The 23338-nt window shown below is 35.8% G+C and overlaps 1 protein-coding gene across 4 annotated transcripts in view; it reads left to right on the forward strand.

Annotated features, from left to right (window-relative positions):
* Positions 1 to 23338, forward strand: part of LARP1B (La ribonucleoprotein 1B) — a 130106-nt gene that overhangs the window by 11154 nt on the left and 95614 nt on the right. For 2 of the 4 annotated variants that reach the window (XM_060012968.1, XM_060012969.1), the window contains exons 2-10: positions 2794 to 2852; positions 3210 to 3269; positions 5257 to 5431; positions 7563 to 7700; positions 11029 to 11127; positions 12090 to 12233; positions 12477 to 12642; positions 16614 to 16758; positions 21551 to 21728. In XM_060012968.1, the coding sequence (XP_059868951.1) occupies positions 2794 to 2852; positions 3210 to 3269; positions 5257 to 5431; positions 7563 to 7700; positions 11029 to 11127; positions 12090 to 12233; positions 12477 to 12642; positions 16614 to 16758; positions 21551 to 21728 (1164 nt within the window). Of the gene's footprint in view, positions 1 to 2793; positions 2853 to 3209; positions 3270 to 5256; positions 5432 to 7562; positions 7701 to 11028; positions 11128 to 12089; positions 12234 to 12476; positions 12643 to 16613; positions 16759 to 21550; positions 21729 to 22301; positions 22546 to 23338 lie in introns of those variants that run through there. The other 2 variants (XM_060012971.1, XM_060012970.1) reach the window with 2 other exon arrangements.

Raw genomic sequence — 23338 nt, forward strand, 5'->3', positions numbered from 1 at the left:
TTTACATTTCTTAGTACAGTTGAGTTAGCATTTCATATTTGGCCACTGGTATTTCGTTTGAATCATCTCTTTATTTTTTACTCAGATTTATTTATTTTTTTTAAAAGCTCAGTGTCATTCTTTTAACAGAAAAAGAGTGGGTTGATGAGGTGGTCTAAGAGTAGCACAAAGGACTTCCTTATGTGGAACTTGGAATTAGACAAATGTGTTCACAGTTGGCATTGCACATCTGCATGTTCCCCTTCTCCCTGTCTTAGGGAGTCTGCCCTGTGAAGTTGACAGCATGAAGGAGCAGACCAGAATGCTTGCTTTTTGTGGACAGCTAGCTCCCAAAGAAAAGGGCGGAAAGGTGTTGGTTTTGCAAGTCAGTTCTTTTCCTAAACTCATTAATCAGGAAACTTACTGTTTCTGTGGGAGGAATTCGGACTTGGGAACAGGAATATTCCAGGAAAGTCTTCCTTTTAAAAAAGTAAATTAGGGGTTTCCCTGGTGGCACAGTGGTTAAGAATCCGCCTGCCAATGCAGGGGACACGGGTTCAATCCCTGGTCCGGGAAGATCCCACATGCCACGGAGCAACTAAGCCCGTGCACCACAATTACTGAGCCTGCTCGCCTAGAGCCCGTGCTCCACAACAAGAGAAACCACTGCAATGTGAAGCCCACGCACCACAACAAAGAGTAACACCTGCTTGCCACAACTAGAGGAAGCCCGCGTGCAGCAACGAAGACCCAATGCAGCCAAGAATAAATAAATAAATAAATAAGCAAACAAACAAACAAACATTTTAAAAAAAGTTATTAAAAAAAAGAAATCACTTTCCTATCCCAGCGTATCCAACTACATTGGCCAGCATAATTTGTCAAATAACTTTTAATGAGAATAAATTACAGTATTGATTGTGTACTTAATGATACTTGATCGATAAAATGTCAGAATTATAGAGGCCACAGAGTTAAATGTGCACTTTTTTCCCATTGTATTTCCTGAGGAGGTGTTAAAGTTGAGAGAGTAAAATTTAAACAAAAATCCAAAATTTTTGAGTTCAAAAGAATTTATTGAAATCAAAATCTCTCTCCCTTTTATTTTTTTAATTTAATATTTGTTTTTTAAGGATTTCTTTTGATATGGACCATTTTTAAAGTCTTTATTGAATTTGTTACAATATTGCTTCAGTTATATGTTTTGGTTTTTTGGCCAGGAGGCATGTGGGATCTTAGCTCCCTGACCAGGGATCGAACCCGTGACCCCTGCATTAGAGGGTGGATTCTTAATCACTGGACCACAAGGGAAGTCGATTTTAAAGCAATAGAAAGATTATTAACTCATGCTCAAATATTTTTTGGTTTGTAAATAACATTTAATATTGAAGTTAAAAAGTTTTATTTTTATGTGGTCAGAATAATTTTTTAAATTTCTGACCTTAATTTTGTGATTATTAATGTCTAATTGATTTGTAATAAAACTCGCTTGTGTGGCCTATCCCTAAATACTTTTCAGTACATCAGGTAGTTTGTATAAGGCTGTGTTTTGTAACCACCAGGCACTTAATTTACTTGACTTAGCAATGTTTTGGGACATGTTTTCTACTTTGTTGAGGGAAAGGTCTTTCAAATGTTCTATACTGTATAACTTCCATACAATATACGTTATATTTACAAAATATACCTCAGTCAAATTCTAATGTTCAAATATTGTTTTTGTTAAATTAGGTTTTTTCCTGCTTCCCTTTTTTTTCTATCTGTCCAAATTTTTTTTCTGTATCTTATTTTTGTTAGTGAAGTATTTATCCTTATGCACATTGACACATATGTATACACTTATTATGTGTCCCTAAAGTATAAACAAGTATAAAGCAAAAACCCATGTACTCACTATTCTGCTTTAGAAATAAAATTACTACAATATTCAAGATCCCTGTGTGCCCATCCCTGGTGATGTCTTCATCCTTCATCAGTCTTCCTTTCATGAAATCTTATTTGAATGTTTCTGGGTTTTAACTCAAAGATTACTTTATTTTAGTCTATGAATTGGTCATTGCCACGATTTTTGGGATTCATGTTTTGCTGAATTACTATGTTTTCTGTAGCTGCAGATCCCATGTTTATTCTGCTTTTTAATATTTAGGTCATGTTTAGCTAGATGATCATCATGGTAGATAATGAATCAGGATGCAAGACACTGTAAAGCTTCATTACAATGAAGACTATATTTGTCAGTCTTTGTGTTCTTATTCAAGAGGGACAAGTGATGATACCATGATAGTCTTGTACAAACTTTTACAGAGATCGCTTCTATTTTTTATGGCTTGGATCTAGATACAGCCTATTACGGTTGCCAAACTTTGTTTTCTGACGACAAATAGTTTGAAGTGTTCTGATTTATTTTCTGCATGCTCCTTGATGCATGTGAATGTATTTATATGTATATATAATATATATAGAAAAATGTATTCCGTTGGGAGTTGATTCACTAACTTTACTGTATTAAAACATGTTATATTCCTAATTTTTCCGTGTTACATTCTATTAGTGAACGGATTGGTCTATCAGTTCAGTGTAAGTAAACTTAGTATTTTCTACATCTTGATTTGAACACTGAAGACCACTTTGAATCTACGTTTGAAATGTAGTTGATTTCTTGTTAGGAATTTGAGTCTCAGAACTTTGGATTTTGTTGAGAATAATTATTCCACTGACTTAACTGAAATTGGTTTGTTATTTTGTTAAATATTTTGCATGATGTGGTTGTAAAAACAATTCCATGTTTTTTTGTTTTGTTTTGTTTTGTTTTAGAGCTCAGTTCTCCCCAGATTATAAAAGCAGGAAAACTCAAGACAAAGAAATCCAACAAGGTATGTCATGACAAGAAATAGTTTTTAACTATTTTGAAAGGAACTCCTCTTAGATTATTGTGTATTTTTCTGTTCTATCATTGATGTTAGTTTAAAGTTAATATACTAGAAAATTGTAACCTTTATCCAAATCCCCATATGCCTCTGTTATCCTGTCTCTATCAGTTTAGTCAAGGTCATTATTCATGCCACAAGTTGGATCGTAAGACATTCCTCTTGCTGTGTTCTGTTGTTTGGAGAAGGTTTTGCGTTACTTTTGCAAATGCCTGCATATAATTGAATGAGGGTGATTTTAAAAATTGCTTTCACTTTTAGAAAATATTTTTTCTACTTAAATAACACTTATTTACCTCTTAGGCTAGTGATTTCAGCGATATGTCGAACTGGCCAACACCTAGTGAATTAGTGAACACTGAAGTGAGTATTGTTTTAAGACTTCTTTTTTTTTTTTTTAAATAAAGGGAAGGTATTCTCATTTTAACATGCTGAATTTATTTTACTTCAAATTTAGAGAATTGCATTAATAAAATACCCATTTTTCAGATACCTTGATTTCATTCATCACATTGCCTTCATCTGGTTGTATTCTCAGGACCACACATTTGGAAAGGATGGGGTACCATGCTGTCAGCTTCACGTAATGCCTACAAATAGATTACTTTTTAATGTGTCTAAGTGAAGCCCATTTTGTGTTTCAGAATGTATTCTATATATGTTGTCTTTGAGTTACAGTCTTTTCAATGTGTTGAAGTCCTAACTGTCTATATACACATGCATATATATGCATATATATCATATCAAGAGATGTTCAGTAAATGGATTTTTAATTTATCTATGAAAGAAGTTCTAAAAGATGTTCTGGGATATTCTATCAAAAGTCTTTTTAGAGAAGTAGTATATATGGTATCTGGTTACGTGGTTTCATTTGACACTGTACATCTTGCTATTTGTAATTTGTGCAGAATTATTGGTGTGTAGTTTAAAAACTATAAACTAAAACTAGTTAACTATAACTATAAAGCAACTTAGTTGTATAAATGACATAATAAACTGCACATATATAAAGTGTACAGTTTGATACGCTTTGACCTATGAAACCTTTGCCACAAACAAGATAATGAACTTAATTTGTAATTCTTCCTGTCACATTCCACCCCCTCACCCCATCATCCCAGACAACCACTGATAAGCTTTCTGTCACTTAGTTAATTTGCATTTTCTACAGTTTTTTTTTTTTATTGGAGTATAGTTGATTTACAATGCATTTTCTACAATTTTATGTAAGTGGAGTCATACAGGATGCATCCTTTTTTTTTTCTGGCTTTCATTTAGCTTAATTATTTTGAGATTTATTTATGTTATACGTATTAGTAGTTCATTCCTTCTTATTTTCTGGGTAGTACTCCATTGTATGGATATAACGCTGTCCATTCACCTATTGGTGGACATTTGTGTTGATTCCAGTTTTGGGCTATTAAGAATAAAGCTGCTATATCAGGACTTCCCTGGTGGTGCAGTGGTTAAGAAGCCACCTGCCAATGCAGGGGACACGGGTTCGAGCCCTGGTCCGGGAAGATCCCACATGCCGCGGAGCAACTAAGCCCGTGCGCCACAACTACTGAGCCTGCGCTCTAGAGTCCGCGTGCCACAGCTACTGGAGCCCGTGCTCCACAGCAAGAGAAGCCACCACAATGAGAAGCCCGCGCACCACAACGAAGAGTAGCCTCCGCTCGCCACAACTAGAGAAAGCCCGCGTGCAGCAACGAAGATACAACGCAGTCAAAAATAAATTTATAAAAAAAAATAAAGCTGCTGTATAAACATTTATGTACAAAATTTTGCATGGAATAATGCTTTTGTTTTTCTTGGGCGTAGAATGGTTGGATTTTATGGTAGCTATTTATTTAACTTTTAAAACTACTAAACTTTTTATTCCACCAGCAGTGTATGAGAATTCTAGTTATTCTGTAGCCTCACTAATACTCTATGTGGTCAGCCTTTTAATTTTAGTCAGTCTAGTAGGTGTATAGTGGTGTCACACTATAGTTTTTAATTTGCATTTTTCTAATGATGTCAAGCACATTTTCATGTACATTTGTCATCACTATATCTTTTTGATGAAGTGTCTGTTCAACTCTAGCCCACATTTCAATTGTTTTCTTGTTACTGCATTATAGAGTTCATTATATATTTTAGATACAAGTCCTTTTATCAAATACTTAGCAAATATTTTCTTCCAGTTTTTCAAATGACTTTTAACAGTGTCTTTTGTAAAGTAGTTTTTTAGTTTTGTTAAAAGTTGTCATTCTTTTTGCGATATTTAGGTAAGGTGTTACCACAGATTTTTGGATATGTTAGTGAAAATGTTCATGAAAATTATTTCATTCAGAAAACCTTTTTGCAGTGTCAGAGTGTCATCAGCCTAGGAAATAAGAAGCCACAAAACAGAAAAGAAAGAGAAGACAAGGTTGAAAAGAGAAGTAACAGTGAAAGCAAAGAAAGCCGGGAAACAAAATTAGATGGTCCTGGTGAAAATGTCAGTGAGGATGAGGCTCAGTCAAGTAATCAACGAAAGAAAGGTTAGTTTGTTTACATCTTCATTTTGATTTTTAAGTTTTTGAAGAGAGTTGTAGTAATGAAGAATTGTATTTAATCAGTTGATTCCTGGTAGTCACTGGTAGTCACAGTTGATTCCTGGTAGTTAGTAGTTTGGATTTCTTCAGGATACCATCTACAATGGTAACTGATTTTCTTTTGTAGCATTTCTGAACTATGAGACTTTCCTCTCTATGTTTGACTTGTATTTTATGTAAGAATGGATTTAAATTCCACCTATAGAGGTGGGTGTAGATATATTCTTGGAAAGTTGTATGATAACTATTGTTTTTTAAATCTGCATTGGAACAGCTCCCTTTTTTTCAGGAAATTTTGAGAAAATATTTTTCTGAGACAAAATTGAGAACAATCTTGGTCAACTCTTTTTCCTCATTGCATTCCCCCATTACTCTTTGAAGGAAAAAAATATTGTCTTTACATCCTTTTCCATATTCTTTTAGGAACTTCTCATGTGTCTAGGGACAGATTATGATTTAATTGGTAAAAGCATATTCTCATTCAGTGTTCTGAGTCTCAGTAAAAGTGTCTTCAGGGGTTTTTAGGCAGAAAAGTTCTTTAAACTGTCAGAAGGTCAGTAGCTGAGGCAAAGTGAACTCTGGGGAGAGGGCAAGGGGTGCTATTGGAGAGGTAGGAAAGGTCCATGTTATTCAGGGCTTTGGTAACTTGGAATTGGTATTTTAAGTACTGTGGGAAGCCATTGAAGCATTTTAATTCTTGGAGGTGATGGGGCATGGGAGGGGACATTTCATGATGAAGTAGTTGCCAGCCAACTTCTTTAATAATGGAACTAACAGTCTGCCGTGTACTGAGCACTTACTTGAATTTTTTCTTTTTTGATGACTATTATAACCCTTAGCTGCAGGGTAATCATGAGGCTCACTCTATATAGTATGCCAAGGGTAATTGCTCAGAAGTGGTGGCAGTAGGACAACCATGTGGTTGTTACAAAAAATTTCCCCATTTCTTGAATGCTTAATCACTTACCTTTTTCATGCTCCTTTGATACATAAGTAGTCTTTTTGACTGTCTAGAAGTCATACAGGTAACAAGACCTATCCTGCTCTAAAATTTGTCTTCCTTGTTAGTTGTTTCAATTAAAACTGATTAGCCAACACTAAAATGCGGGTGTTTGTAGTTAAAGTAATGTTATATAATCGGGTCATGAATTGACTCTCCTTAGAGCACACATGTTTATCTTTAAGTGCTTATTTATGCCCAAAGTATCTCATGGATAGAATTTACAGTATAGACTTTAAGGAGTTTTTAGATTCTTTCATATTCTCTTTTCCTTATCTGTCTGTAGTTTGCCGTATTAGTAGGAAATTAGTACACTAATATTCCCTTAATTACTTTGATAGTTTTTCCTTTGCCCATGAGTCTTTTTGTTTTAGTTGAAATATATAGTGGGCAGAAGACTGAATATTTTGAAACTTTAACTATGGAATTCATGAATAGGTAACCTTCAGAATTTCACTATACTAAATATAACAATTAATTACACTATCATTTAGTCAACAAGAAGCTTTAAATTGCTTGTATCTCTTAAGAAGTTAGGAAAAAGTGTAGTAGCTATACAAAGGTTTATCAAATGCAGTTAGACAGATTTTATACTTAAACTTTATTTTGAAAAAGTTCTTTCATTAGTAGTGATGCTGGATGAATTAATATTTGAGGCAGTGATTTGAAACTAAAAGTGTTTTGAATCACTGGTCAAACAGTTATCAGGTATACCCTGTTCTAAAGCCTAAGTATCAAGTATTAGATGGAAGTAGTGTGTACACTTAATATTTTTTATGGCTTATTTGTCAGAATTAAACAGAAGAGTGTGCATTTCACTTAAAAGCAAAAGAATTCCAATGATACTCTATCACTGGCTTTTCACTTGAGTTTTAGAAACTTATTATTTGCCCAAATAAGTTTATTAAAGAGCTGGGGGAGCAGAAGAAAATCATTTTGGTACTCTACAAGTAATCCCTTTAAGGACAAATTAAGTCTTTCATTTATTTAATTAAAATTTAGAGTCCTTTCACAATTGCAAAGCTTTAATGAAAATTGTGCATTGTCATTAAATGATTTTATTTTGTTTTCTTCAAGCTAATAAGCACAAGTGGGTACCACTCCACCTAGATGATGTAAGACCAGACAGTCAAGAAAGACCAGGGTCCCGGAATAGCTCAAGATGTCAACCTGAAGCAAATAAATCACATAACAATAGGAGAAATGACACACGAAGTAAGTAACATTCTAAGAGAAAAATGACTCATCTAGTCTTAATCTTACTATTTTAATAACCATGTATAGTATAAACTATTTGAGAGTAAGTTGCAGACATTGTGCCCCTTTAACCCTAAATACCTTCAGGGTATGTATCGTAAGATCAGTAATACACTGTGACTATCCACAGGCAGAATTTCTCAATAATGCCCTTTACAGTTTTTTTCTCCTCTTTTCTGGGATCTAATCTGTGATCACACATTGCTTTTAGTTGTCTCTGTTAGTCTGGAATAATTCTTCTGCTTTTGTCTTCCATGACGTTGATTTTTTTCTGAAGGCTTTAAGACAGTAATGTGGTAGCTATACTTATACCTTTGGGTTTTCTGATGATTGGATTTGGGTTATAAATTTTTGGCAGGAATACTGCAAAAGTTAAATGGTTTTCTTTGTAGTGTATAACTTGAAAACACATGTGGTATTGGTTTATCTTATTATTGGTGATATTAACTTTGAGCACTTGGTTAAGATGAGGTACTCCAGGTTTCTTTATTTTAAAGATACCCTTTTTCCCTTGGTAATTAACATGTAATTTGTGGAGAGAGACTTTGAGACTGTGGGAATACCCATTTTTTCATCAGACTTTTCATATGAGCTTCAGTTTCCATTGGTGATTTTTATTCTTGCCTGATTATTACCATGATGGTTGCAAATGCTGAATAGGTAATCTTCAGAATTTCACGATACTAGTATTTGTCTTACTGCATCATTCTTTCTATATTTATTAGCTGGCATTCCACTGTAAAGAACAACTTCCTATTATCAGTGTGGACTAAAGGCTTCTTATGTTTTCAGTGGTTGAAATTGTTATCATGATTGTTTAATTTGATGCTCAAATTGTCCCAGAGTTGGCTAGTGGAAGCCTCTTCTGGGTGGTTTCTGGATCATTCTTTAAAAAGTCAACTTTACTGAGTTAATAATTATATATATTAAAGTACACTGAAATTACTGTCAAGTCCCCTAACCACGAGTCTACTTTCTGTCAGATTTATCTTTTCAGAATTTCATATAAATTCAACTGTGTAATATAAATTATATCCTCTTGTGTTCTTTCGCTCAGCATAATGATTTTCACATTTATCAGTGTTGTTCCATATATCAGTAGTTTCTACCTCTTTATTGCATAATAGTTTTCTATTGAATGGATATTCTCCTTTATCCATTCATGTTGGTGAATATTTGGCTTGTTACCAGTTTTTGCCTGTTATGAGTAATGCCGCCATGAACATTTGTGTACAGACCTTTGTGTGGGCATATGTCTTAGATTCTCGGGTAAACATCTAGGAGTGGATTGCTAGGTGGTATGGTAAACATGTGTGTGTGTATATTTTTTTGCTGTGCCATGCAGCATGCGGGATCTTAGTTCCCCGACTAAGGATTGAACCCATGCCCCCTGCAGTGAAAGTGTGGAGTCGTAACCACTGGACTGCCAAGGAAGTCCCCGGTAAATGTATATTTAACGTAATAAGAAATTGCCAAATGTTTCTTTTTTTTTTAATTTATTTATTTATTTTATTTTTGGCTGTGTTGGGTCTTCGTTGCTGCGCGCAGGCTTTCTTTAGTTGTGGATATGGGGCTACTCTTTGTTTTGGTCCGCAGGCTTCTCATGGCGGTGGCTTTGCTTTGTTGTGGAGCACGGGCTCTAGGCATGCCAGCTTCAGTAGTTGTGGTATGTGGACTCAGTAGTTGTGGCTTGCGGGCTGTATAGCGCAGACTCAGTAGTGGTGGCACAAGGGCGTAGTTGCTCTGTGGCATGTGGGATCTTCCCGGACCAGGGCTCGAACCTGTGTCCCCTGCATTGGCAGACAGATTCTTAACCACTGTGCCACCAGGGAAGTCCCACCAATGTTTCTTTCCTTTGCTATATGTTAGGTCATATGTCTTGTGGAATTTCCCATATTTTGGATTTGGCTAAATGCTTTATTGTGATACTCCTTAACATGTTCCTTTGTCTTTTCTAAGTGTAACTGGCAATAATAGCTAGAGGTTTGGTTAAGATCCAGTTTATTTTTGTTTTTCTTTTGGTAGGAATATTTCATAGTGTGTTTGTGTCACAGCAGTAGGAATAAAATGTCTGGGTGTCTTACTTTCAGATTGTGTTGCGGTTGAGTTGGTTCAGGTGTTGTTAGCCTTATCTATCCATCATAAAGTGTCCCATCAGGGACTTCCCTGGTGGCTCAGTGGTTAAGAATCTGCCTGCCAATGCAGGGGACACGGGTTCGAGCCCTGGTCCGGGAAGATCCCACATGCCGTGGAGCAGCTAAGCCTGTGTGCCACAACTACTGAGCCTGTGCTCTAGAGCCCGTGAGCCATAACTACTGAGCCCACGTGCCGCAACTGAAGCCCGCGTGCCGCAACTGAAGCCCGCATGCCTAGAGCCCGTGCTCTGCAACAAGAGAAGCCACCACAATGAGAAGCCTGCGCACTGCAACGAAGAGTAGCCCCTGCTCGCCACAACTAGAGAAAGCCCATGCACAGCAACAAAGACCCAACACAGCCAAAAATAAGTAAATAAAATTAATTAATTAAAAAAAAATCATTCCCCAGATACATTATTTCAGCAGGGTTTGTTCAAGTTTCAGAAAGAAGAGGACAGGAGGATATGTGGAAGCAGTTGGCTGAGCATTTGTGTTTTTTGTTTGTTTGGTTTTTTTTGGCCACCCCATGCAGCTTGTGGGATCTTAGTTCCCCGAGCAGGGATTGAACCCGTGCCCTCAAGAGTGAAAGTGTTGATTCCTAACCACTGGACCGCCAGGGAATTCCCTGAGCATTTGCTTTTATAGTTTTCTACTGAAATCTTTTAAGTCTGATAATTTTTAAGGCATATTGTCCTGTGAAAGCATCGTACAGTGAGTCCCTGTCTAATCACCATCCAGATTTAGTCACTCTGCTATCTTTAATTCATCCATCTGCTGAATCATTTGAAAGTACCTTGCAGATATCGTGACACTTCAGCACTGATGTCCCAAGAAAATGGAGCATCTAAGAAAATCAACACTAATTCATTATATCATCTAAAATCTAGTCAATGGTTATATTTACTCAATTGTCCACAAAATATGACTTTAAAATTCTAAAACTTGCTACTGGTATCTAGTGAGTAGAGACCAAGGATAATGCTAAACATCCTACAGTACCCAGGACAGCCTCCACACTGAAGAGTTATCTGGCTCAAAATGTCAGTTATGCCATGATTGAAAAACCCTGGTCTCTGGGGTATACATACCTTTACTTATTTGATTGTTTCCAATTGTTTTTCAAAATTGAAATGTACTTGTTTTTATTCCAGCATTATACAAAAGTTCTGTCTTGGTCAACATTTGCTATTGGGAATTCCCTGGCGGTCCAGTGGTTGGGACTCTGTGCTTCCACTGCAGGACTGCAGAGGGTACAGGTTTGATCTCGATCCTTGGTCGGGGAACTAGGGTCCTTCATGCTACAATGTACAGCCAAAAAGGAAAAAACAAAACAGAAAAATAAAACAAAAAAATATTGATATTATGGGACCTTAAAATGTTTTTCAGACTGGGACAGAGATAAAAAAATACTCTTTCATTGTCTTAATTTGCATTTGTCAAGGCCACTGAGGCTGAGCACCGTTTTTTTATTGTCTATTTGCATTTCCTTGTTTGCCCGCCAGTCTTTTAATGATTTTTTCCTATTTGGTTGCGGGGTGTGTGTGTGTGTGTGTGTGTGTGTGTGTGTGTGTGTGTGTGTGTGTGTGTGTGTGTGTGTGTGTGTGTGTGTGTGTGTGTGTGTGTGTGTGTGTGTGTGTGTGTGTGTGTGACTGAGAGAGAGAGAGAGAGAGAGAGAGAGGATGCACGAGGGCATAAGAGACATTTGTATGAATTCTATATGTATTCTGGATATAATTGCTATATTGTGCTGCAGATATCTTCTCCCAGTTTTCATTTCCTTTTTTCTTTAAAAGAAATGTCTTTTACTTAAATAGAAACACCCTTTCCTTAAAAAAACTCCTATTTGTGAAAATAAGTATTATTGTGAAAATAAGTTTTTGTTTTTAGGAGTTTTATATAGTACAAAACTCAGTTGTCTTGGAACTTGTTAAATTTTTAACAGTACAGTTTTAGCAAACGATCTCATTATCTTTTTAGTATGTTACTTATCAGAATATCTTCTTTATATGTCAATACATAAGATGTCTTTTATGCCAGAGACATTTTGACAAATTCCTATGGAATCTCTTAAGTTTGTATCTTTCTGAAGAATGACTGGTTACTAATAACTAGTTACAAAGTGGGGAGGGGTGGTTACCACGTTTTCATAAAGATAATCATGTTTTCATAGTTGCAAATTGGAATGTATAAAAATATTTTTATTTTAAAAAAGGTTGGAGGCGTGAAAGAGAAAAGAGAGATGATCAAGATGAAGTTTCCAGTGTGAGAAGTGAGGGTGGTAATATCCAAGGTACCTTTAGAGGCCGAGGAAGAGGCCGAGGACGGGGAAGAGGACGAGGCAGAGGAAATCCTCGATGTGAGACTTGATTTTTTGTTTTGTTAAATTAAATGAACACTGCAAAAAGTGTGCAAGTCGTCTGTTTTTCCCACTATCCCATATACTGTTTTAACTGATTTTACGTGTCTGATAATAAAGATGGTTTTGTATTTGTTTGTTACCCCTTGAGATACTTCACTTTGGATTTTTCTTTATAGTAACTATTTCTTTTTTTTTGTTTTTCAATCTGTGATCATTTTTCTTTTTCTTTATTACATCAAGTGAACTTTGATTATTCATATGGTTATCAAGAACATGGTGAAAGGACTGGTCAACCATTTCAAACAGAACTTAATACCAGTATGATGTATTACTATGATGATGGTACAGGCGTACAGGTGTATCCTGTGGAAGAAGCATTGCTTAAAGAGTATATTAAACGCCAAATGTAAGTCAATCAGACATAAAGAGATGGGGCAGGAAAATCCATTGCAATATCAAACTTTAGCAACACTGATAATATAACACATTTTCTAAGCTGTTTATTAGTAAAATTAGAACATGTTAATAGTATTTTATATTTTGTTTCTAGGAAATGTTAGTAGAGCATGTATAAAGTATTTTAAAAAATTTATTTTTGGTTCATGTTGTTATTTATATAAGACTCCTTTCTCTCTTGAGGTACTTCTCTGTTTAAAGGATATTAGTTAAAATGTCATGGCATAATATGAATGATTAAATATAAGAATATAAAACTACTTCATATGTTTGAAATTGAACAAGTGAAATTTAGCTTATTTGCAAATAAATGTTTATATTAAAATTTGCAAATGAACATAAATGGCAAAAAATGGTGACATCTTCTGACTTTTATGACAGTTGGTTTCAGAATCATAAGTTTGTTTTTTAACTTTTAATTTCTCTTTCTTTGTGACACGTATTCAAAGGAGACTACCTAATCTTTTTTAGTTTTAGACTTTTTATTTTAGTTCTTGTAATAGTTGCTTTCTGAATATTGAACTTGAAGTTTAGGAGAATATTAGTTTGTTGTATTATCTTTTAGCAAAAAATAACCCCTCTGCCTGTTAGTATTGTGTAGGATGTTTTGCATATTAAATAGTGTGTTTATATAGTGGTGAGAAAAGTGTTTCCAAGTGATGTGCCTAACTAATTTACTGAAATTTGAACCTTTTTTTATCCTTATAAAGGGAAGGAAAAAGGCTATTTTTGAAAAGGCATAAGCATTTTTAGTTTTATTTATTTATTAGTTTTTTGGCTTTGTTGGGTCTTCGTTGCTGCGCCCAAGCTTTCTCTTGTTGTGGTGAGCGGGGGCTACTCTTTGTTGCGGTGCGTGGGCTTCTCATTGCAGTGGCTTCTCTTGTTGCGGAGCACAGGCTCTAGGTGCGTGGGCTTCAGTAGTTGTGGCACGCGGGCTCAGTAGTTGTGGCTCGCGGGCTCTAGAGCACAGGCTTCATAGTTGTGGCGCACGGGCTTAGTTCTCTGCAGCATGTGGGATCTTCCTGGACCAGGGCTCGAACCTGTGTCCCCTGCATTGGCAGGCAGATTCTTAACCACTGCACCACCAGGGAAGCCCCATAATCATTTTTAAAACATCCACCTTTATTTTAAAAAGAAAATGGACCCTAGTCCATTAATAGAAAATAATATCTTCATCAGCATTAACCAGGCATCTTCCTGGGATGCCTTCATGGTGGATTTGATTGGCTTACAATATGAAGCAACTTGTTTATTTTATTCTTGCTTCTTTTGTTACAGTTCATGCAAACACTGAAGAAAGGGCCTTTTTATGGGCAGAAAGTGCCTGGCATGTGGCTATCAACTTCAAAACACTATTCCTGTCTTCCTTTGTAACTCTTGCTGGCAGGTCCCTTCTGAGACCTGACAGTGGACATGCAACTCCATGTCAGGATAATCGGCCTCCAATGTGCTCATACAAGTGAGGGAGGAGCATAGCTACTTCAGTGTTGACAAAATTTCTGATCATGCAGTGTAGAATCCAGAGCTTCTAAGGTAGGACATGATAATGTCCCCTAGGATACTGAACAAAGTATCAGACATGGCATTGGGCATGACTCCTTTTTTTGTTATTATTTAGCAGCAGAGTTTTTGGCAGATACTAGAGCACCAGGTTTAGAATGGCTCTTCACTGTTACTGTTCTCCGATTAGTGGACATCTGGATTTGAGGAGTCATGCTTTTGACTTTGTGTCTTTAAGGTTTCTCAAACATACATAGGCTTATTCATTAGGGTTTGGATTTTCCTCTTTGAGAAGTTACTGAAAAACTTCTTGTACTTCAGGAATATTATGCTAAATAATTTGAAGTAGGAGGCTTAACTGTATTATGGATGGTTGAGTTCTTAAAATCATTTTAACTGAAAATGTATGTTAATAATTTGACATTTTTGATATCAGGATATTAAAAATGGAAGGTCTTGATTATTTTTATCTGGGGCAGTCTCTTGGCATTCAGATTTAGACATAAGTATGTTTGCAGCCCGTTAGAAGTTTTAAAAAGTGTATACTATAGGTAATAGTGATTTATGAATTTATTTAGATACTGTGTTTCTCACAGAGTACTAGATTAAAAAGGCATCTTACTAATTATTCAGAGAAGTTTTTGTCTAAGAACACTTTTGTGTTTAAATCACATGTCTTAATATCTGAAAATTTCGAATTTATGCGTATGTATTATGTGCCTACTGCATTTTAGCCACTTTCGTGAAAGGGCTTTTGAAGTGTAACAGAAAGCAGAACAGATGTATTCTGTGCCCACCACATGCCAGGCACTGTGAAAAGGGCTTTTGAGGCATAACAAAAATCAAAATGTTAATTTCTTCAAGACTTCAATTATTTTCTTTAGCGTTTAAGAAGAGTAAATGATTTATTAGTGTTACTACGATGTCAGTTGAATTTCACTGATCTCAGGGAGCTTTGCACTTTGATAGTTGGATAAATATCAGAGTATAAAGAAGCAACTTGGGTATTTACATTTCTAAAATAAGACATTTTTCCCACCCAGTGAAAGGTAGCTCAAAACCAGTTTTCAGTTGTAGGTGATTATTTCTTCAAAGTTAGAATTTGACCTAAATAATTCAAGGGTATCTTGAGTTACCCAACCTTACTCCCAAATATGAGCTGCCACCCTTCTTTGAAAACTTGCTCTGTGATTTGGAAACAGTATAGGATTTTTAAACTGTAAGCCATATCATTTGATGTCATGTATTTCTTTTGTATTATTCTTTTCTACATTTCCCCCTATTTATCCTCTTCTGCTTTTCTAGAATCTTGTTCTCATGTTTTTTTATATGCAGGCTGTAATTTAAATATGTGTTTCTCAAATGCCATTATTATATGTATTCTTCATATTATCTTTATATCTTGGAACTTGTAGTCGTTGATGATACAGTTTGTTCATTTACACGTCTCTCTATACTTTCCTAGAGAGAAGATTAAGGTGTATAAGTTGCTTCTGTATTTTTTTTTGCCCATATATATACCTCATGGTGTTGCAGATATTCTTTGTTTAACTGTATTCCGTTCACTTTTTTTTTTGCGGTACGCGGGCCGCTCACTGTTGTGGCCTCTCCCGTTGCGGAGCACAGGCTCCGGACGCGCAGGCCCAGCGGCCATGGCTCATGGGCCCAGCCCCTCCGCGGCATGTGGGATCCTCCCGGACCGGGGCATGAACCCGCATCCCCTGCATCAGCAGGTGGACTCCCAACCACTGCGACACCAGGGAAGCCCTTCCGTTCACTTTTAACGTCTTTTATAGTTTTGCCTCTTGAAGGGGGGCGATAGTGAACCATTCAAATATAAAATTGTGTGCATCTGTGCCCACATATTCACTCAGTTTTTACTAAGCATTGTGCTGAATGCTAGGGTTCAGAAGTATTAAACAATGTCAGTACCCTGCCAATTTAGAAAACAAGCTACTCTGTAAACTTGACAAAGAATACTTCCAATATACCATTATTTTCAGTGATGAGAAAAAGTTGGAAGGTAGTCTGTTGATGTGTTTAACTTAGTTATTTAAATGAAGCAAGTTCAAGTAGCTTTGAAATGAAATTTTTCACTTAATTGACTCATTAAAAAGTTAATTATTGAACTGTTCTAAAGTATGGTTAATTGTTTATACCTGGGTAAAGCTGATCTAACAAAGAAGTACGTTTTTGGGAAGATAGTATTCTAAATTTCTTTCTACCTGTGTAAGAGAAATGACTAACAGTAGGGTTTTGTTGTTATTATATTTACCCTATGTATGTTGTGTTAAATGTATATAATGTTATTAATAAATCAAAATAGTTTTATAACAATTGATATTATAAGCCATAGACATTTTAATATTCTGTTGAATAAATTGATGAAATTTATATTTACTTCTTTCTTTCTTTTTTCAGTGAATATTACTTCAGTATAGAAAACTTGGAACGGGACTTCTTTCTTAGGAGAAAGATGGATGAGCAAGGTTTCTTGCCTATTTCCCTGATTGCTGGTTTCCACCGTGTTCAGGCCCTCACTACAAACCTTAATCTCATTTTAGAGGTAATTTTTCATACACAAAAACAGTCTGTACTTTAGTCATGCTGTGAACCTAAAACTGCTCTAAAAAATAAAGTCTATTAAACAATTTTAAGGGAAAAGCAAAAACAATCTGTAGTTACCTAAGGCTTAGACTATATCTCAAGGCTTTTTTGCCATTTTATAAAACCCAAATAAATGTCTGACCCCTCAAAGGATTACTTAATGATGTTTCCACCTATTTTTAACCTGATCCTTCTTAGATGGGTTGAACCCCAACACAAACTAGAACACTCTTGGGTGTTCTTGGTCCTTTTAGTCTTCAGGTTGCTATAAAATAGCATGTATTAAATTATTAAATTAAAATTTAAATTAAATTTAAATTTTGAGAATTTTTCCTGTATAAAGAAGGTTAATTTAAAATAGGCTTTCTAGTTGTGTTCTTTTTTTTTTGTTTTTAATAAATTTATTTTATTTATTTAGTTTTGGCTGCACTGGGTCTTTGTTACTGTGCGCGGGCTTTCTCTAGTTGCGGCGAGTGGGGGCTACTCTTCGTTGCGGTACGTGGGCTTCCCATTGTAGTGGCTTCTCTTGTTGTGGAGCACAGGCTCTAGGCGTGCGGGCTTCAGTAGTTGTAGCACGCGGGCTCAGTAGTTGTGGCTCACAGGCTCTAGAGCACAGGCTCAGTAGTTGTGGCGCATGGGCTTAGTTGCTCTGCGGCATGTGGGATCTTCCCGGACCAGGGCTTGAACCCATGTCCCCTGCATCGGCAGGTGGATTCTTAACCACTGTGCCACCAGGGAAGCCCGGGAAAGGATATTTGAAAAAAAAAAACAAAAAATTTTTGCGTTACAATTATGGTTAGCATTATTAATACATAGTGACTGATTTTTTTGTAGAGTTTATTTATTTATTTTTGGCTGCGTTGGGTCTTTGCTGCTCTGCATGGGCTTCCTCTAGTTGCGGTGAGCAGGAGCTACCCTTTCTTGTGGTGCGTGGGCTTCTCATTGCGGTGGCTTCTCTTGTTGAGGAGAATGGGCTCTAGGTACGGGGGCTTTGGTAGCTGTGACACACAGACTCTAGAGTGCAGACTTAGTAATTGTGGTGCACAGGCTTAGTTGCTCCACGGCACGCGGGATCTTCCCAGACCAGGGCTCGAACCCGTGTCCCCTGCGCTGGCAGGTTGACTCTTAACCACTGCGCCACCAGCGAAGTCACCACAGTGACTGATTTACAGTAAGAAATACTAGTACTGTGAAACATAGAAACACATAAGCATAGTGATTTAGAATAGCATAGGTCTGAATTCACTTAACATTCATTTATGTACCTACCACTTATTACAGTGGGAAAGATGTCTTTTTTTCCCTTAAGAAGGTAAGGCTTCATTAGGCTTTGCAGTATAAACATACTGATCTAGAGCATGGGCTTTAGAACCTGCATACATATCCTCCTAGCTCTGTGACTTCAGGCAGTGTCCTGAGACTTCTGTAAAGTGGAAATTGTTGAAACAATACATACTTCATAGGGTTGTTATGAGTATGAAATGTGTAATGGCAGTGTCTGGCAGTGTCTGGCAGTGTAATGGCAGTGTCTGGCAGTGACAGTGTCTTAACTGTCTTGAAAAAACTATCAAAAGAAGCAAAATATATTTTAGCTAACACCCATATCTGCTCTGGTTGAGTGTGTCTATACAGCTAAACTTACTGAATCTGTTTCCTCCTCTCCCATTTGTTTTTCACCTTACTGCACTCTTTTTCTTTCTTTTTTTTTTTTTTACTTTGATACATATGTATATTGTAATATGATGGCTATTGCAGTGTTATCACTTAACATAGTTATAGTACAATATAATAGAAATAATAGAAAATAATAGGAAAAAACTCCTCAGACACCCAGAAATGTTGACTGTATACTGTAGCTCATTGTTTAGGAGTTCAAGATAACCAAGATTTGGTTTTAGTAAAAATATGTCTAACTCTGTCTAGATCTTTTCCTTAATTTGTGTATGCTGTGAGCCTTTTAAGTTTTTATATGAGTCTTTTAAGGCCTGAGTCACAACTTTCCCCCTTTCTGTTTTCTTTATTTTCTTCTTGAGTTTTTTTTTTTGTTCTTTTCTTTTCAGTAGGGAATTAATTCCCTGTGATTCAAGATTCAAAGGGTATATAGTGAAAAATTTCCTTCTCATCTTTCACCAACAGTGAACTAGTTAAACCTTCCTTGGTATGGCAAGTAGTGTTACTTCTTTTTTGTGTATTCTTCCTGAGATAGTTCATGTTTTACTACATATACTGTTATACCCCTTCCTTTTATAAAAACAGCATATATTGGAAGATCATTCAATAGCTATATATAAAGAACTTTGAATTTTTTCCTGAAAATTTTTCTTTAAATTGAGACATAACTTATACATTGTATATTAGAAGTTATAAGATTAAGAATGACTTTCCCCTATGTACATACTTGTGTTACTGCTACCTGGATTAAGATAGAACATTTTCAACATCCCAGGGAGCTCCCTTGTACTCCCTCCTAGTCTGAATCACTGTTCTCCTCAAAGTAGTTGCTTTTCAGAGAGGTCCTTCATCTTGTTTTTTAAACATTACATAATCAAAGTTATTTGAAATCTTTTATATCTGACTTTTGCTTGTTATTTCTGTAAGGCTTATCCATGTTGTTGTTGTGTGTGGCAGTTGTTTATTTTTCATTTTGCAGTAGTATTCAATTGTATGAATATAACTTTTCAGGTTCCTTTTAATAGACATCTGGGTTCTTTACAGCTTGAATATGTGACTGTTGTGAACATTATTATGGTACATATTTTTGGATGGACATATGCACTTATTTTTCTGTGAAATTGATGGGTAACAGGTTATGTGCGTGTGTGTGTTTGTGTGTATACAAACATATATATATATATATATATATACATATATATATATATATATATATATATATATATATATATATATATATATACGAGCTTACCTTTGTAAATACTGCTAAACGTTTTTCCAAGATATTGAACCAATTAAAACTACTGCTGTTCAGAGTTTGACTTGCTTCGCATACCAGCGAACACTGTTGGTGGTCTTTTTCCAAAACATTTTGAAAAACTTAAGCCCATAGCAAAGTTTTAAGGTGATTTTTCTTTTTCTTTTTAAAATTCAGGTGTAAATAACAGGATGTAAAATGCAGTGCTACTGGGTGTTCATTTCGAGTTTTGAAAATTGTATAAGCCTGCTCCAAACAAGATATAGTTAATTACTCTAAAAACTTCCTTAGTGGCCCTTTGCAGTCAGTCCCCCATCCCCTCACCCTTTGCCCAGCCAAACCAAAGCATTTTTCTGATTCTGTTACCAGAGATTTATTTTGTCTTTTCTTTACATTTGTGTAAATAGAGTTCTTCTGTCTCCTGGCTCTTTCATTTGTAGTTTTTGAAATTCATCCATGTTGTTGCAAGATCTGGATGCTAGGTATACTGCTTTGCTACTGGGGTGTCATTGCTTCTAGAACATTCAGTGGACAAAACTAGGAAAATACATTAAAAAAATACACATATCAGCAACTCAGACCGTTTACTGTAAGATTCTTCCTTATTTCCTTCATTCTATATTTCAGACTCTCTTCTCTTTCAGTGAGTATCCTGATTCCCATCAAAAGAGTTTGTTTTTAAATAATTTTAAAACTAATTTTAAAGTACTGTCCAGTTACAGAAAATATACTTAACTTGAGAAGTATGATACTAATATTAAGGGCATACAAATAAATGTAAGATACTTAAAGTAATACATATAATGTGTTCTCCAACTAAAATATAGCGAGTTTTAATCTTTATAAGTTAACAGTTTGTATGTTGAGTTTTTATATTTGTATTTTTTCTAGTTTCTCAAGGTGTGAGTATCCTTGAATTTCAGGGAAGATTCAGCTCAGTAAGGCTGTAATTTTTATTTGGAAGAAATTTTGTTCTAGTTTTATTTTATCCTTAAATTACAGCAAGCTGACGGCGGGCCTCTCACTGTTGTGGCCTCTCCCGCTGCGGAGCACAGGCTCCGGACGCGGAGGCTCAGCGGCCATGGCTCACGGGCCCAGCCGCTCTGTGGCATGTGGGATCCTCCCAGACCGGGGTACGAGCCTGTGTTCCCTGCATCGGCAGGCGGACTCTCAACCACTGCGCCACCAGGGAAGCCCCAGCAAGCTATTTTTGAGAGCCACCATATCCTAGTGGCTGAGGGTTCTCGTGTTGGACAGATAATAAATGGTTTGAGTCCTGGTATTGCCTCATACTATTGCCTCATACTAAGTCCATAACCTTTATCAAGTTACTTTATTTCTTTGAGCCTCAATTTCCTCATCTGTGAAACCTACTTTACACTTACAAGGTATTATGAGGAATCTCTGCATGTGTGTGTTTATTATTCAGTAATGGTGGTATTTATTACAATAATTAAATATAATGCCTAAATTTTATTTGGTGATATTAAGGGAAAACTAAAGGAAATAGGAGCGGAAAAAATTGTCAATAAAAAATTATAGTAGTTTGCTTCAAGTTGATGCAATACTCCTTAATTGAAAATTTGTTTTTCACAATTAGAATAATTTGCTACATGTTAAATCAGGATATTTGTTACTTTACAGGGGCAAATTATTTTAATATCTGTTCTGTTCATGGATATTCTGAGAAATATATTACATTAACTGTAATACCCTGTGCTGATTTCAGACTTAAAAAATGTTTAGGTTATTAGAAGTATAGGAGGTACAATTAAATTTTTTGATTGAATGTTCTTTAATAACTCAAAATTCCTATTTATAGGCACTGAAAGATAGCACAGAAGTGGAAATTGTGGACGAGAAAATGAGAAAAAAGATAGAACCAGAAAAATGGCCAATTCCGGGCCCTCCTCCACGTAGTAGTGTGCCACAAACAGACTTATCTCAACTGATTGATTGCCCAGAGTTTGTACCAGGCCAAGCCTTTGGTTCACATACAGGTAACACCTTTTCTTCCAGAGCAAACAGCATAACAGTGGGCTATTTAGTCCAATTTACCTTTCCTTTTTAAAGTTTATATAGATTCAATAGAAAATTAAAGATAACCCAGTGACTTATGATGCTTTAAATTCTATTCATATTGCCTCCCGGAGAAAGTTATAAATTAAATAGGGATTTAAGAATTATGGGAGGAGCTCTGCTCTATTTATTCTTATTTGTCTACTTTGTCACATGTGGAGTTTCTACCTATCTTCTTAATTTTACTAAATGATTATAGATGTATTCTGCCAGTTTTCCCCTTGTAAGATTGGAATAGTCTAAAAGTCTTAAGAGTGGGGATAGCCTTCCTTTAATTTTTTTCTTATGTGCTTCAACTTTGTCTTGAAATGACAAGATGACCTATATTCTAAATCAGAATTGGGGATGTCTTATGAAGTTATTGTAATTATATATTAAGGAATTAGTGGTATTTAGAATTTCCAAAAATTGCTTTAATGTTAAGAATTTTTTCCTGGATCATTTTTAAGACATTCCCTCTTGGGAAAAAATATGTGTGCTTAAACTTTTTTCAGTCAGGGTGATGATCTACTGATGCTCTTGGATGTCATTTGATCGGAATATGCAGAGGAATAGGTGACTCACTGAAATATCATTATAAACATTGGAACAAATCGTCTGCAGAAATGAAAGCGACCAGACTTCTGTGCAAGAATGTCTACTCCCAACTCCTGTGGAGGAGGTTGGGCCAACACTACAGTGGAGATAAACACCTTTGTGATGATGATGAAAGACAGACCAGAAGACTGCTGTTGTTTTTATAGGTGTAATTAGCCTGGGCTGCATGTGCTACTTTTGTTCACGGTGGGAAAGTTAATTATCATTCTGGAAATATTGCAAGATTCTGTCTTTTCCTTCCAGACTTATGTACTTGTGTCCAGATCAATAAAGCAGAAATAGAGAGGCTTGAGTGGAATTTCTCAGATTGTTAGGTCCTTTGCTATTTGATTTGCTCTTCACAGTATAGTGTACATTGTATAATTCACATGTTGTCGTAGTGTTTCGCATGGACTATAAGATTTATTAATGTGGACACTAAGGGATAAGAAACTTAAGAAACGAATAAGAGTATTTTTTTTTTTACTCTTCAGAATGTATTTTTGATATACCAGTGTAGAGACGTCCCATCAATAAAGCACTGATGGACAGTCTCACAGATATTTTTATTTAGTGTTTCTTTGATTGTCAGCCCTCTGTGCCTCTACACCTAGCAAGCAACTTGGGCAGGTGTTTTAAAAGTTGAAGAACTTCAAGTGACATTTTTTAGGTTTTTTTTAAAAAAGAATACAATGTCTGATGGTAAGTTAGATTAAGTTATTGTGTAAACTTGGGGTCCAAGATGACATTTTTAACTGTCTTATGAAGAGGCATTCGGTCAGTTGTTAAATAGAAAATACTTTTTCCACAGGGTAGCTAAGATAGGTCAGTCAAGTTGGTGATGCCTGTCCATTAACCATTTATGCATTATTAATAAAATTACAAGAATAAAATCACAATGTTTGTACATTTTTGTGTTTTTTAAAAAAATATATACTCATTTACATGCACATAC

The sequence above is a fragment of the Delphinus delphis genome, chromosome 5, assembly GCF_949987515.2.
Source record: "Delphinus delphis chromosome 5, mDelDel1.2, whole genome shotgun sequence".
In the NCBI taxonomy this organism is placed as follows: Eukaryota; Metazoa; Chordata; class Mammalia; order Artiodactyla; family Delphinidae; genus Delphinus; species Delphinus delphis.